Genomic DNA, 15,767 nt, shown 5'->3' on the forward strand with positions numbered 1-15,767 from the left:
TTCTCAAGGCTCCACTGTCATAATTCCTTCTGATCGAAGAGCCGGGGCAGCCTGGCAGGCCTCTGATCCGGAATCTGTTCTGAATACCTAATTATCTCATGACACGTTCAAAGACAGAGGAGGGAGTTGTAATGGATTTCAGAAGCAGTTTTTTCGTAGTCTACATTTGTTTAAATTCGCTTTACATTCCGGCGGCAATCTAGAAAATCAAATGCTCTGTCAAAAAAGGGAAAGAACCTTCTCTCGCTGGTTTTTCCAATGTTATCAACCAAGATTTAACCGTATGGGAGGTAAATGGGGTAAGGCTTTTCTTGCACAACCACGCACAATCTCTATGCACTTGGTACAAGAAAGCTAAGTTGAATATTTAAGCACTGTGTACAATCAGATAGAACCTTTAGCACAGAGTTAGATTTGTGCATTGGAGAACTGTGTGAAACATAATATGCCACCACGGGTGCTGTGTCTGCTGAGCAATAAAGTTATGAAAAGGAAGTTATGTTTTTGTTGATATCACATAACAGCACTATTGGCATTTATTGCATTGAATTTCTTGGCTGAGGATCGCTGCTGCAACCCCTGGTGGGCAATACTGCGAACGAATGGAGGCGTCGGATATTGTATGACTAGAATTTTAAATGAAGAACGGAGGGAGGAAGTGGGAGGCGAGACAGACAAAGAGAGAGAGGGAGGATGGGAGGGAGAAACAATGAATCCGGCACCCACTGAGAGAAATAATAGCTCCCCAAATTTTAAGGCCTAAGTATCAGAGAGCACCTCGGGACGTTGGCGATTTAACGCACCTCCGAGACTCTTAGCTGAGGAGGAGCAGGCAAGAACATGGAGGCATTATGAGAGCCATAGGTACCAAGCATCTCCTCTGTTCTCTTTGTTCTTTTGCTTCCTATTTCAATCTCTTTTCTATTTCACTCTCACGCTGCCTCCCCTCCTATCTCTCTCTCCCATTATGAATTGTATACAGTATGTTGTTCTGCGGCTGAGAGGGCTCCATTTCCACATAGATGGCTTTTTTAGGGAGCTGGAAAATTGGATGCTACTGTCCTGATTTTTTCTTTCTCTCCCAGCAATGGCGCGGGCAGAAGTTGGGGAGAATTACACCCGACGACCCAACAGAAGCCTTCTATCTAAAGCCTCGCAGATGCATTTATCAGAGCTCAACACTTATGAATTATGTACGGGGGTGGGAGACGACTCCACTGTAACAGGAGTGAGTGGGGGGGGGGGGCAGAGGGGGATACACAGGTGTGGATGCAGCGACACATTCACGCACGGGGACGCACACACACAAGCAAAAGAGGCAGTAACGCACACGCGCGCACGCTCCTCCATTAAAAGCAAATGCTATTGAAGGCAGGATCACAGCAAAATCCATTAGGACAAATCTCCGTGAAATGAAATGAAGTAGAAGTAAAATGGAAAGGAGAGATGAAATTGAATGAAAAGGCGGAGGGAGGCTGGGGTTTACGCGGGCCCAGGGGCTACTGTTATCAACACTATGAACCATTAGAACAACGGTCCACAATGACGGCTAGCCAGAGCAGAACAAATACAGCGGGAGGGGGAGAGAGACGTAGGATGGGCGGGAAAGATGATGAAAATTAGAAAAAATGAAAAGAATCGAAGAAGGCAAGAAGTGGAGATTGAAAATTCTGACAAAACCCACGCTGGGCTTTTTTACTGAGCTCTTGCTTTGTTTTTGTGGTTTGTTTGGAGGAGTGTGTGTGTGTGTGTGTGTGTGTGTGTGTGTGTGTGTGTGTGTGTGTGTGTGTGTGTGTGTGTGTGTGTGTGTGTGTGTGTGTGTCTGTGTGGAAGAAATGTGAACAAAAAACAGATATTCAGAAAGAAAACCCTTGTAATTTTTTTTCCTTTTAAAGTGATTCACTATATGTAGACATTTTGTGATAAGAGCTTCTTTGAAATGATTCTGATAGCTTTGGTTTTTGATTGCACAGATATGTAACAGTCCTGGTGAAGGTTGCTGCAGTCTAGCTGTTGCTTTCAGCCAATTAATAAAGTCTCTTCTGGTAGAAAATGTGAAACTATCGGGCATTGGTTTGCATTGCTGTTTTGAGTGAAGCAAATAAAAAAATTGTGGGCCTTAAAAGCAAAACAATGAGCTGAAAAACAACTAAATGCTCACAACGATTTCAACAGACTTTTTTTATATACGTGTATCAAACTGGGCGGCACGGTGGAGCAGCAGGTAGTGCGCGGGCCTCACAGGAAGAAGGTTCGAGCCCTGGGTCGGGCAGGGTCTTTCTGTGTGAAGTTTGCATGTTCTTCCCGTGCATGCGTGGGTTCTCTCCGGGCACTCCGGCTTCCTCCCACAGACCAAAAACATGCTCATTAGGTTAACTGGTAACTCTAGGATTGCCCTTAGGTGTGAGTGTGAATGATTGTTTGTCTGTATAATAAACAGACAAACAATCATATTATGTTGCCCTGCGATCGGCTGCCAGGGTGTACCCCGCCTCTCGCCCGTTGACAGCTGGGATAGACTCCAGCCCCCCGCAACCCCGAAAGGGATAGTCGGGTTTAGATAATGGATGGATGGTGTATAAAACTTTGTTTTGTACAATTCAAAACTTACAAACTCGCACAAAGTTTGGGTCCAACTAACTTTAGAACAATTAAAGTGAAAACACAGCAGGCAATTTTAATAACTAACCAAACAATCAAGGCTATTTGTTTTTATCAGCCACTTCGAAGCTGTATTTAATGAGTGGCAGTGTGAGGAGGACGAGGGTGATTATCTGTGTTGTTGTTCACAGTCTCTCTCACACATTCCAATTAGCCACCACGGTCGATATTTCTCTTTGAAATAAACTCAAAGTAGATGTGTTCAAACACAGGCATGTGCGCTCAGACGCACACACACACACAACTAAACATACTGTAAATTAAGAGTACAGCTTAATCAGCATCAGCGCAGAGACCACAGACAAACCCGGGCTGTGTCCGGATTCATCCCAGCGTTCACTCGTTCACAACTCTCTCAAGAAAAGACACTTAGTAGTTTGCTCCACTGTCTGATTGACATTTCAAACACTTATCAAGATCATTTTGAATCATCACTGACAGGTGTGACTGGATGATGGCCGGCAAATATAGTGCACAACATAACAAACGGGGAATAATATCAGACACGGCCTTTATCTCTCTTCTTTTATGGTATCTGAAGCGAGATCAAACCTCCATTTCTGGTCAAAGGCTGTTTTTTTGAATTCTACAACCCAGATCTCAAAAAGAGTTGCGAAGCTTTGTGAAACATAATAAAACAGAATGTGATAACTAACCCAACTGAAAACTGTATTCTGCTCTCACACACGATCTGTCTGAGCCTCTCAAAGCTCGATGCGCAACACAAGGACGCACACAGCATAGCTTTCCTCAAGCCCCTCGCGTTACGCTGACGACACTGCTCAACAATAAGCAGTACATTCATAAAGCAAACGGGGTGCTTAGCGAGGTGAGCTGTGGCGATTTAATGCCATTTACTGTGAACTGCAGCATGTGATTGATAAAACAGTGGGAGGGGATCTTACCCTGGCACTTCCCGATGACTGAGCCAAAGTCATCTCTCACAGACCTGAGGAGGAAACACATAAACAGACAAGATGAAAGGGAGCAGGGCGGCTAGAATCTGCCTTTACACGGCGCGACAAGGATGCACAGAGCCAAGCCCGTTATGGCCTGGTATGAGGTGTGTTATAACCGACTGAAGCAGCTCAATGGATCAAGCAGACAGGGCCTTGAGAGTAGGCAGTGTTTAGACAGACTCTTAACGGAGCTCAATGGAAAAGGCCTTGAGCTGACTTAACACCCACTCACACCAACTAATGCCATGAAGCAAGGCTATAAAACACTGTGATTAAACAACAGTGGTGTGAACAAAGGACACAGGAGAAAGCCACGACATCAAGCCGAGGCGTGAGCGGAGACGCTTGGTTGTCTCGATTACAGCAGGTCAACCTCGACACAAGTCTCAATAACAGAGACATACTATGTTTTACATAATGACATGTGCATGAAAATGACTTTGAGTTACACGAACAGCCAACGGGGAAACATTCCCAATTCGCCCCTGGAGAGCAAGACGTATTTGTGTAGCTGGTCGAGCTCTATTGATTTTTATTTCAATTTTGCTCCGTTTAAAGCATTACGTTGCGTCAATAGAGCACATTGCTGAGTGGGTGCATTTTCTCTGTGTAAGGGGGAAATTGGATTGTGTCTGAAAATAATTACAACCACTCAAAATGAGCACAAACACGCTCACACGTATGTACGCTTTGGTCTCTTTCTCTATCCCTCACCGAACAAACACAAACCAATGAACACATGTAGGGAACACTGGTATTTTCACGTTGTTAGAGTTTATTTTATGCTGCCTGAAGTACCAAATGGGTGCCACAAAAACTGGAAAAAAACTGATCCTCATATTTTTTACGATGACTGACTATTTTTACAGATTGTACTGATGCTTGAAGAAAAAAATCTTAACACTTTTAGTTGCAAGCCGAGGCTGAGGCTCTTTTATACGGAGATGTGATAAATCACCCCATTAATTAAAAGGCTCTCTATCACTCGCACACACAGACAGAGTGCCTCAAACAGCGGGATAGAGTTCAATAATTACCTAATCTCCACACACTGGTCCTGAACCACTGCCAGCAGTTTTCCATTACTGGGGAGAAAACAAGAGAACAGTCAGGAAAGAACAAGAGAATGAAAGAAATGAGAGAGAACACCAAGAGAGCAGAAGGTCAGAGGAGGAAATTGGGAAAAAGAAATGAACAAATGTCATTATGACTGATATTTGAAAACGTGGGAGATGAAATGAAGACCGTCTGGGGTGATTAAGGAAGATAAGACACATTTAACGGCGGCAAAGGGGAAAAAAGAACATTTTTGTGTGCGAGCATGAGAGTGTGCCCGGCAGTGCACATCGGATGGAAGGGAGATAAAGGCTGGAATAAGAGCTTGTGTTGGATGGCTTAAAGAGAGGAGAAACAATAATAATTGGAGGCATTAAAAAGAGCAAAGACGGTTTCAGAGAGAATGAAACGACGAAGAAAAATTTAAGGGCCGACCGAAACGAACCGGAGGGATCAAGCACATCAAACTAATGGACACCCGCGGCATCATTTGACCACGTTTAACACTGTCTTCCATGGTTGAATCGATAGCCAATTAAAAACTGCCTTTCTACTTAGTTTGTCTGTTGGTAATGAGTACAATTAAATGATTGGTTTAAGGGATACAGAAGAAGGGAGAGAAAATCAGAAGAGGGCAAGGCTTAGTCCATGTCAGCAACAAAGAAGCCCGCATTCACATATTGATCACAAAACGAGCATGTGTGTGTACATGCGCGTGTGTGTGTGTGTGTTTGTGCTGCACCTTGCAAGCACCAGCTGCCAGTTGATCTGCTTGTTCGCCTGGCGGACAAGACCAAGAGGCAGAGACGAGCTGGAGGGGCTGAGGTTTAGAGAAGCAAACAAGCAAAACATTAATGAAGATTAAAAACATGTAGAACTGTTCAACAGCGGTTGTATTTCACAAAATGGCTCATCTTACTACAAGTCTTTCTAAAAGGGGTTAAAAGGTCCAAGAGTTTCCTCTTTAGAACTGATCACAAAGCTGCTGAGAGCAAGTTTTACTGAGGAAAGTCCAGAGATAAGAGAGGCAGCAGGGGTGACCCTGTTGCTGTGGATGACATCATGCTTATTCACTGTCTACAGAGATTGATTGACAGGTGACCAACCCGTGTCAGAAATCCAATCAAAATAAATTATAATAAAAAAAAAGATTAAATTAAATTTAAAAATGGATTAAATTGTATATAATTTAAGTCACTTTAAAATGAAATGAAAAAAAAAAATTCAATTTGATCTGAAGAGCATATTTTTGGTTTGAGAAATCATTTTCAAAGACAGCTGAGATACTTCAAGTTCTTCAGCACTGCAAACAACATTTTCCCAGTTTCCCCAGTACTGAAGAGTTTCCAGACTGCCCTCTCTGGTGGTACTCAGCTGTTCAGACTTTTACTGTCTTACCCACCACTGAAATATGCTTTTAAAAGCTCATTATCGTATTTTTGTCTTGTTCTATTTTGCTTTTTGGGGCTACAACAGAAATACCAGAAGCTTCTGTCCACAGCATGCGGAGGGCATTCTGCCGACTGCATTTGTTATATTAAATAAAATTCCTCATCCTTCCTTGTCCACATAAAGAGAAGGAGAGCTGAGAGGCAAACATGGCTACAGGAGTTCTTAAATATTTAATGAGGTTATTGATGGTTCTAGCTAACCACCTGCTGAGAGGGTAAGCAGACCTTGGTGATAGAGCATTACAGAATCTACTGCAGGCTGCATCGAGCCATCTGTTAAAGCGTTCCAACAGATACTGTGCAGTGAGAGGAGGGTGAATAAGGTCAGCATTTTCAGATTTACATTGCTTGAAAAAACCTTCAGAAATATATATCTTGAATACAGGCTGTAAGAATTATGCAGCAGATTTCAGGACGTACAGGGAAACGAAGTCAAGTGGGCTCTCTGTCAAAGTGTAGCCCCACTCAAATCTGTTGCAAACACATGTATAGAAACTCAAAACATAAAGGATGAAAGTTCAACAGGATCAAACTTCTAGTTCCTAAGTGCAGCTCAATCTCAAAAGTCTGACATGCAAGAGTGTCAATAAGTTGTTTTATAGCACATGAGTACTTCTCCTTATGTGGGATTTCCTGGGTCTTTGGTTACGGAGAGCAAAAGTCATAACTGTGATTATAATGTGGTGTAGTTCCACACACCTCTGTTCCACAAATCATCCTAATAATAAGCACCATGAATCACAGCTTCCTGTGGCGTGTCAACTCCATTACACTGGCAAGTCATGTGCAAGCTAAGGCATTCAGCCCTTACCTGTCAGCGTAATAATGATGAACTTACCTGTACCACAAGTAGTGTAAGATTAAGCGAAATGGCCCTGTGAGAAAAAGCATCACAGTTAGTAAGCATAATAATGCTAACATTAATAAAACGTCTCTCGTCTCATTCTAAGTTACTCATAACATAGGGGCATTCCTCCTGAAGCTGGTTGGGGATTTGGTGTCTTGTTCAAGGACATACAGGACCCGAAAGTCAGTCTCTTTACGCCTGATCCAGGCAAAGGCTGCCTAACCATACACAACGATGGCACCTTCCAGGACCAGTGATTATTCTTGCATCTGCTACTGTATGATTGGGGTATACAGACACTCTGGTACCATAATAGTCAGGAGTTCTGTGAAATTCTCTGATTCCAGCTTATTAAATGTGAATATTTTCCAGTTTCTTCACTCCTCTATGACAGTAAACTGAATATATTTGGATTGTGAACAAAGCAAAGGCATTTGAGGAAGTCATCTTGGGCTTTGGGGAACACTGATGGACATTATTCCCTATTTTCTAACAGACCAAACAACTAATTGATTAAATGAGAAAATAAATGATTGATTCATCAACAAGGAAAACAATTGTTAGTTGCAGCCCTGCTCCACTCCACACTTTTATAGAGTGCTGGCCTACTTTCCAGCAACTGCTGATACTTGTTCTTGCTACCAATCCTACACTGTATTCTGGTGAAAGCAAACTCCACTTAAACATATATAAAGGTTGAAGTATTGCATAGTAGTTAAGTGATGAATTTAAGAGTGCAAAAGGTGCTCAACATACACTGATCACAATATCAAAACCAAGTGCCTACTCCTGTCTAGCTCCCCCCCATGCCACCAAAACAACCTGACACAGGACCTCAGTGGATCCCGAGTTCTGTGGGTTGCAAGGTGGGACCTCCATTCATCGGTACGTGCCATAAATGCTCAATAGGACTGGGATCTGGGGAGTTTGTTTGCCAAGTCTAAGCCATGAGTTCTTTGTCAGCTTACTCAGACCATTTCTGAGCATTTTTTTGTGATGTGGTAGGCCGCATAGTCCTACAGGGAGTGGAGGGGGTGTACTTGGTCTGCGAAGGTGTTTGGGTAGGTGGTGCATGTCAAAGTGGCATCCACATGAACGCCAGGACCCAAACTCAACACTGCATTGTAACGAGATGATCCGTGTTATTCACTTCACCTGTCAGTGGCTTTAATGTTGTGGCTGATCGGTGTATATGTTGTAATGAAGTAATGACAGAATCAAAATTTAGATTTAAAAAAAAAAAAAAAATGAACTTACCAGTCACTGCTTTTGCAATAAGTGACGTGTTGTGCTCTTTGTTTCCTCGCAACTGCAAATATTAGAAAATAACGGGTAAGTTTATTCACGTCTTTCCTCCAACGAATAAAGTTGAATGGGGGTCATCTCTTGTTAACTCTGAACTTAAAATCTAAGTGCCGTGGATGAGTTTTCCTCCTGTTGCCAGGGTAACCTCTTTCATGGATAGCAGTGGCAGTTTAGCAGCCAAATACTTTTGGGCTAGCTAGCTAACTGCAGCAAAATATGAATGCTGTCGTTCAAAATGGAACTTCACTGCCAGTAGCATGAGTGATTAAGATCAAAACGGAAAACTGCACGATGTGCGGTGTGAGAATATGAGGACTTAGCCAGCACCGTATGTTTGTGCTACGTGGCTTCGAGCAACGGTCGCTATTCAACTGACTAGAGTTCACTTTCCAGGGTTATTTTCACAAATGGCCAATAAAAGACATACTGAAGTGAAAGCGAGCATAAATGAAAGTCTGACAAACCTGAGTGTCCGTCTCCGGCGGCCATTCAGTAATGACAAGTAAATCGTATAAAATGTTTTCATCTTCGCCGTCAATCAGACTTTCTTCAGCCATATTTACTTCACTTAGCTGTCAAAAGTCTACGGCGCTTTGTATAGGACAAAATACATCACGAGAGCGCGTTTGTAAACAGTTGCTAACCTCTCAGGAAAGGCAGTTTCATGGCTTGACTAAACGTATTTAGTATACAAACAACATAGCATTATATGGTTCTGTATTTCGCCCCAAAAGCGATTTTTGTTGTAATTACTCAACGCATTTAACGAACCTTTGAAACTATTTTACTGCCCGGAACCAATGACATAAGGCCAGTCTGCTGAACGAGCTGCACCGAGGCGAAAATTCGGAGCACGTTACACATCCGGTTGAGTTGCTGTCGTAGAAGCAATCATGGCAGCGTTTTCTGGTAAGCATTTTTCAATGAATGTTACCATATACACATTGCAGTCATATTTTACTTCTACACCAAACAGCTTTTAAAAGCTACATAAACATACTGAATCATGACATGTGTCTTTTGTCCCATAGAAATGGGAGTTATGCCTGAAATCGCGCAGGCTGTGGAAGAGCTGGACTGGCTGTAAGTCCCTTTACAAAGTCTGCTGCTTGCTTGACGGGCACATCATTCCTGCTAAATCATGGTTATTTTGTGATATCTGTCTTTATTGTTGTGTTACCCGTTGCTGTAAGCCTAACAGTTCACTTATTGGATTTCAGGCTGCCCACTGACATTCAGGCAGAGTCCATTCCCCTTATTCTAGGAGGAGGAGACGTGCTTATGGTAAATCTCCCTCTTTGCCTCTGTTTATCTCAGACACAAAATTTGCTGAATGCGGGTTTTACATCTCATTTTCTTCTTTTTTTAGGCGGCAGAAACTGGTAGTGGCAAAACGGGGGTAAGTGCTTGACAGCCACACAATTTTAAAGAACAGCTTTACTTCATTTTATGACATTAGCTTTTAAAGATGCGTAAAAAAGCTAAAGTGTAATGCTTGTCATCCCCAGGCCTTCAGCATCCCGGTGATCCAGATAGTGTATGAGACCCTGAAGGATCAGCAGGAGGGCAAGAAGGGCAGAGCCTCCGTCAAGACTGGAGGAACAAGTGAGACCATTTTAATACTTACTTGATTGCAGTCTGTGTTTGATATACAGCTAAAACATGTTCACATTGCACAGACCACTCTGGTCTAATATACACCACCAGGCCAATATCTTAATTGATAATCCATTATAATAGAAATTATGAAAGCAGTGGTCTGTGCTCTTCAGATGTTTAACCTGCTTTGTTTCTTCATTTTGCTCAGTTTTCAACAATTGGCAGATGAATCCCTACGACCGCAGTCCAGCTTTTGGTAAGAGGAGAAACATAAGAGTGTGATGTCAGATGCTTTGTTCTTCATCCCCTCTCCTCATCGTCACTTTTTGTTTTTACCCGTGCAGCCATTGGCCCAGATGGACTGTGCTGCCAGAGCAGGGAGTTTAAAGAGTGGCATGGCTGTCGCTCCACAAAAGGTGTCTCCAAAGGTGTGTAACATACAAGTGCTGTACTCTGAAAATGCCTGAGAGTTAAAGCAAGTCTAATTTCAAGATGGCACGCAGGCATTTCACAGGGAACCATCTTTGATAGACAAAAAGCAAAGGTCTTTTATTACTTTACACCTGTTACCCATTCTTTGTCTAGGGAAGTACTACTATGAGGTGACCTGCCATGACCAGGGTCTGTGTCGCATTGGCTGGTCCACCAGTCAGGCAGCACTGGACTTGGGTATGCTCCTCTACTCTTCAGTCTGCAGAACATACAACAGCTAGCATGAACTCACTCAACAGAACAGTAATTCAATCCCAAACTCTTTTTTTTTCCTTTGCAGGAACTGATAAGTATGGTTTTGGTTTCGGTGGAACTGGAAAGAAATCCAACAACAAGCAGTTTGACAGCTACGGAGAGGTAACAATGAAGAATGAAAACGTTATTTAGATTTGTAAACAATTGTGAGGATTCTTTTGAAACATATCTTCTCTGTGTTGTCTTCCCTCTTTGCAGGAGTTCACCATGCATGACACCATTGGATGCTACCTGGATCTAGACAAGGGCCAGATTTTCTTCTCTAAAAATGGTGCTGCCTCAGTAGTTACGGTTCTTATCATGGTCATATGCAGGACATCACCAGTTGATGGTAAATGGCTTAGTTACTCACGTTTTTTCTCCTTTCTCTCTGGTTTCATCTTCCAGGTAATGACTTGGGTTTGGCTTTTGAGATCCCTCAACCCCTGAGAAACCAGCCCTTCTTTGCCTCCTGTGTGCTCAAGGTATCACCTCGTAAAAGTAGACCAAAACAAACCGACAAGTGCCAGATTCACGTCATACAAATTAGCCCATGTCCTTATGTGTCTGACAGAACGCAGAGCTGAAGTTCAACTTTGGAGGAGAAGACTTTAAACATGCCCCTAAGAGTGGGTTTGTTGCCCTGGACCAGGCGCCAGAGGGTCACCAAGTCAAATCTTCTCAGACAGGTGTGTGGATGCAACCTCATGCCGGGTGTAGTGAGACAATATACTGAAAAGAGACAGAAATATTCATCCGTGTTTGTGAGATAATTATCAAACCAGACATATTTGATGAATACATCACCAAGACCACGTCAGTGGTGTCTGTATATCCCAGCGTTGAACAGTTGTCTCTGCTCTGTGTGCGCACAGGCAGTGCCAAAGTGACCCAGGTGAAAGCCTCATCCAACGCACCCAAAGCTCTGATCATCGAGCCGTCGAAAGAATTGGCTGAACAAACCCTCAACAATGTCAAGCAATTTAAGAAATATGTGGAAAACCCCAAACTCCGGTATGACTGACACCTGACATGCTATCCATATTGATTGTCAAAAGTACCATAAAATTTGAGCTGTAATTCCTCTTTATACCAGCAGATGGAGCCAGTGCTTAATGCTAAATATTGCTTATATAGCACATTTATCACTCTGACCACAGGGAACTGCTGGTGATTGGTGGTGTGGCTGCCAAAGAACAGCTGGCTGCTCTGGAACAGGGGGTACGTAACATTTAGTGTCTCCAAACAAATCTTGAATTCTTGAAATGGCTTTAAACTTAACAGATGTAATTTTTCACTCTTGGTCTCCCTTTGCCTTGTTCCCCTTTTTTGTGTCCTCTTACAATTAGATTGACATTGTGGTGGGGACACCCGGCAGACTGGACGATCTCATATCCACTGGAAAACTGAGTCTGTCCCAAGTCCGCTTTCTAGTCATGGATGAGTGTGTATGTACAGCACATAATTTAATAATGGATTTGCTGAGCACGACAATCCCTGAAGTCACTTACCCATTTTCCTGTGTCCCTCAGGATGGGCTGCTGTCCGCAGGCTATACAGACTTTATCAACAGGATCCACAGGCAAATCCCTCAGGTGACGTCTGACGGCAAGAGACTGCAGGTAAATGTGACCGCACGCTGTGTTTACACATCTGAAGGTGATTCGCAGGTATCAGCTGAAGCACATCGATCACTGTCCTCTTCTCCAGGTGATTGTTTGTTCAGCCACGCTGCATTCGTTTGACGTAAAGAAGTTGTCTGAGCGCATCATGCACTTTCCCACTTGGGTGGACCTGAAGGGGGAGGACTCCGTCCCCGAGACTGTCCACCATGTGGTCGTCCCGGTCAATCCTAAAAGCGATCGCCTTTGGGAGCGTCTAGGCAAGAACCACATCCGGGTGAGTCCGTCACGTTGGGCCAAGGACACACTTATTTTGCATTTTGGAGGGTTCAAAACTTAAGCTTGTATGTTGTATCTTAGAATAACTTGACAAAGTTTTTCTCCTTTTGATCTGTTTTGCTTTGGAAAGACGGATGAAGTCCATGCCAAAGATAACACCAGACCAGGAGCCAATTCTGCAGGTAAGAGCCGATGCCTCAAATAAAGTCCTTGAATAAACATCCATCAATGAACATCATATAAACAACACGGATATTATATTAGCATTTTCCCTCTGCTAATGGTCACAATTAATGGGACTCTGTTGTAAAAATGTGCATGTGTCCTTTTCAGAAATGTGGTCAGAGGCCATCAAGGTGCTGAAGGGCGAGTACACGGTGAGGGCCATCAAAGAGCACAAGATGGACCAGGCCATAATCTTCTGTCGCACCAAGATTGACTGTGACAACATGGAGCAGTACTTCATTCAGCAAGGTGGAGGTAGGAGGCGTTGGCACCGCTGATATTTAAGCTTTCAGCCATCATTGAAACATCCCATTGCATAGACACACATAAAGGGACGATGACATAATGTGCGTTCGGTAACACAACAAATTCAGAATCCTGCCTCAGCGTTCGCCTCTTTTCTTTAGGCCCAGACAACAAAAACCACCAGTTTTCCTGTGTTTGTCTCCACGGTGATCGGAAGCCCAACGAGCGTAAAAACAACTTGGAGCGCTTCAAGGTAAAAAGGACGGCAACTTATTGGGCTAATGATTTACGAAGTGCAGCATGTGTGTTGGTGTTTGAAGACTTTCTTGTGTTCCCAGAGAAAAGAAGTGAGGCTCTTGATCTGCACAGATGTCGCCGCCAGAGGGATTGACATCCACGGAGTTCCTTATGGTGAAGATATTATTTTGCATCATTGTTGGAATCGTTTCCATTCACCTGTATAAAAACTGCTGTATGAAGCTAACACAAATGTCATCATCCATCCCTATTTCCCTATTGTTGTACCCCCTTCTTCTGCTCTGGTTTCAGGGCAGCTGAGTGGAGAATTAGCTCCACCGGCAGTCTTATCTCAGGGTGTTCGTCACATAAGAATATTTTGCTTTGTTCTAGTCCACTGTTTTTCATTAGCTCTCACAACTTTCATCCTTTTTTTTTTTTGATATTTTCTTTTTATTTGGAAAAGCAAATATTTACATTTTCATTTACAACTTTCAATCCTTCCCCGGACCACTAAAATATCTTTTCCTTTGGTTTGACCACCCCAATCCGCTTGATAATTCGATGGGGGTAGTTTCAGAAAGTCCAAGTGTCTTTTCCATGTTGCTCTTCCAAGATATTTTTGAGTCTTTCAAGCAACTATATTCAATGAACAGAACCGGGGGAGCTAACTTTCATCCTTTTTAAATTTTTTTCTCCAGTGATTAACGTCACCCTGCCAGACGAGAAGCAGAACTACGTCCATCGTATCGGCCGAGTTGGAAGAGCCGAGAGGTGAGCGCAGACTTTCTTTAACATCTTTTGTCATTATGTGATTCTGTTATATATAAAATCCTCTTCTTACCTTTAAACTTGCAGAATGGGACTGGCCATCTCCTTGGTTGCTATGGATAAGGAGAAGGTACAGTGTATGATAGAAATGCGCTCATAATTGATTTTATTTGCACATAGTTTTTGAAAATTGGTAAATCTTTCCACATGTGCAGGTGTGGTACCATGTTTGCCAGAACCGAGGCAGGGGCTGCTACAACACCAGGCTGAAGGAGGACGGAGGCTGCACCATCTGGTACAACGAGAAAGAGGTGAGTGCAGATACAAGCTTGATCGAGTCGAGGCAGCAAGTAACATTTGCTGTTTCCAATGTGGGGGGATGTCAGTTTATTCTCGAATTCTTCTTATTCTCAGTTTATAGCTCAAACACACACACACTTTTATCAAGTCCGCCTAGCCCATCATGAACTCTCTTGCGACTCGTCTTCCTTTTGCCTTTCCTCTGATCGCAGCTATTGTCAGAAATCGAGGAGCATCTAAAGTGCACCATCACTCAGTGTGAGCCAGACATCAAAGTACCTGTGGATGATTTCGATGGAAAGGTCACCTATGGTCAGCGCAGGGCATTGGGAGGTATGTGCAGCTGAGTGATGACTGTACACAAGCATGTTGTGCATTTTTAGCCACACTACTGTTAGCGGCTTTAGGAATACTAACCAATCTATACGGTGAAATATCTATGGATTGCTATGAGGCATTAGAGCCTTTATAGACTGGTAGCTTGGCTATGATATTCACTGCCTTTATGTTGAGCTTGACCAGCAAACCTGTTGCTCTTGACTAGGTGGTAACTACAAGGGTCACGTGGACGTCCTGGCCCCAACGGTCCAGGAGCTGTCAAGCCTCGAGAGAGAAGCCCAAAGGTCTTTCCTCCATCTGGGATACTTGCCAAACCAGCTTTTCAGAGCCTTCTGAACACACCACAACTACTATAACAGTGGGCTGATGATACAGAATAAAGAAAAATAAAGCATTTAAACACACTGTACGAACAGTTCCACCCACACACAAACATGTAAAGATAAGTCATAAATAATTGACATGAAATGATAGTAAAAGATGTCAAAATGCCAACGTTTTACGGGGTGTACCAGACTTCTCTATAGTCTGCATCCAGAGGATAACTGGACTCCTGATTTCAGTTTTGTTGTGTACTTTCTCATCATAAATAAGGCTTAGAATTTATGCATTGGAAGTTGAAACAACGTCAACACTCAGCATGAAAAAGCCCGTTGAGACTTACTTTGAGGGACTCCAATGTTTACAAGAGTGCTACAAAATATAATCCTCTGCATCTAATGCAAAACCTAAGTTGCTGATTTTTTTTGTTTCGTTTTCTGATTGATAGAGCAAAATGAAATGTTATGTTTCAATAAATCAGTTGGCTCAAAAGTCAATGTATTTAAGTGACTTAATGTTTTTTTCTTCAATAAACTGTAGTAGGCTGCTCAGTTTGGTGTCTTTTTTACTGTATTTACTCCTCTGAAAGAAAGAAAAAAAATCTTTTTAATCATAAATGCATTTCAAAAAAAAAACTCATTATTTCGTGTTGTTCCCGCCCATTGTAGCTGGGATTGGCTCCAGCCCCCCGCAACCCCGAAAGGGATAGGCGGTATAGATAATGGATGGATGGATGGATTATTTCGTGTTGTAAGAATTCCAGTTTGTTTTGCAGAAACAGGCAGCTGGGAAACGGTTTCATGAAAAAATGTTGCTGATAATT

At 42.9% G+C, this 15,767-nt stretch overlaps 2 protein-coding genes across 2 annotated transcripts in view; one reads left to right on the plus strand and one right to left on the minus strand.

Annotated features, from left to right (window-relative positions):
* The window catches only part of nbas (NBAS subunit of NRZ tethering complex), a 141,709-nt gene extending 132,845 nt beyond the window's left edge, over positions 1-8,864 (minus strand). The window contains exons 1-6 of the mRNA XM_070987158.1: positions 8,744-8,864; positions 8,232-8,283; positions 6,966-7,002; positions 5,419-5,496; positions 4,658-4,705; positions 3,567-3,610 (exon numbers count right to left, since the gene is read on the minus strand). Coding sequence (XP_070843259.1) covers positions 3,567-3,610; positions 4,658-4,705; positions 5,419-5,496; positions 6,966-7,002; positions 8,232-8,283; positions 8,744-8,836 — 352 coding nt within the window. The 5' untranslated portion in view covers positions 8,837-8,864. The remainder of the gene's footprint in view (positions 1-3,566; positions 3,611-4,657; positions 4,706-5,418; positions 5,497-6,965; positions 7,003-8,231; positions 8,284-8,743) is intronic.
* Positions 8,865-9,130: 266 nt separating this feature from the next.
* ddx1 (DEAD (Asp-Glu-Ala-Asp) box helicase 1) lies at positions 9,131-15,495 on the plus strand. The gene is made up of 26 exons (XM_070987433.1): positions 9,131-9,188; positions 9,311-9,362; positions 9,500-9,563; positions 9,649-9,678; positions 9,788-9,884; positions 10,087-10,134; positions 10,223-10,306; positions 10,464-10,547; positions 10,651-10,727; positions 10,824-10,896; positions 11,013-11,089; positions 11,179-11,293; positions 11,480-11,618; positions 11,765-11,825; positions 11,954-12,052; positions 12,137-12,226; positions 12,315-12,503; positions 12,636-12,687; positions 12,839-12,985; positions 13,138-13,229; positions 13,315-13,387; positions 13,915-13,987; positions 14,072-14,114; positions 14,200-14,295; positions 14,497-14,617; positions 14,829-15,495. Exons 1-26 carry the CDS (start codon positions 9,173-9,175, stop codon positions 14,957-14,959), a joined length of 2,223 nt encoding a protein of 740 aa, XP_070843534.1. The 5' UTR covers positions 9,131-9,172; the 3' UTR covers positions 14,960-15,495.
* Positions 15,496-15,767: the final 272 nt, after the last annotated feature.

This window comes from Chaetodon trifascialis, chromosome 19, assembly GCF_039877785.1.
Source record: "Chaetodon trifascialis isolate fChaTrf1 chromosome 19, fChaTrf1.hap1, whole genome shotgun sequence".
Taxonomy (NCBI): Eukaryota; Metazoa; Chordata; class Actinopteri; order Chaetodontiformes; family Chaetodontidae; genus Chaetodon; species Chaetodon trifascialis.

Bases quoted from the DNA above. Each gene is read 5' to 3' on its own strand.
- ddx1 (XM_070987433.1), top strand. The intron at 10,135-10,222 runs GTAAGAGGAGAA...TTACCCGTGCAG, and splicing joins CGACCGCAGTCCAGCTTTTG to CCATTGGCCCAGATGGACTG. The intron at 13,230-13,314 runs GTAAAAAGGACG...TTGTGTTCCCAG, and splicing joins ACAACTTGGAGCGCTTCAAG to AGAAAAGAAGTGAGGCTCTT.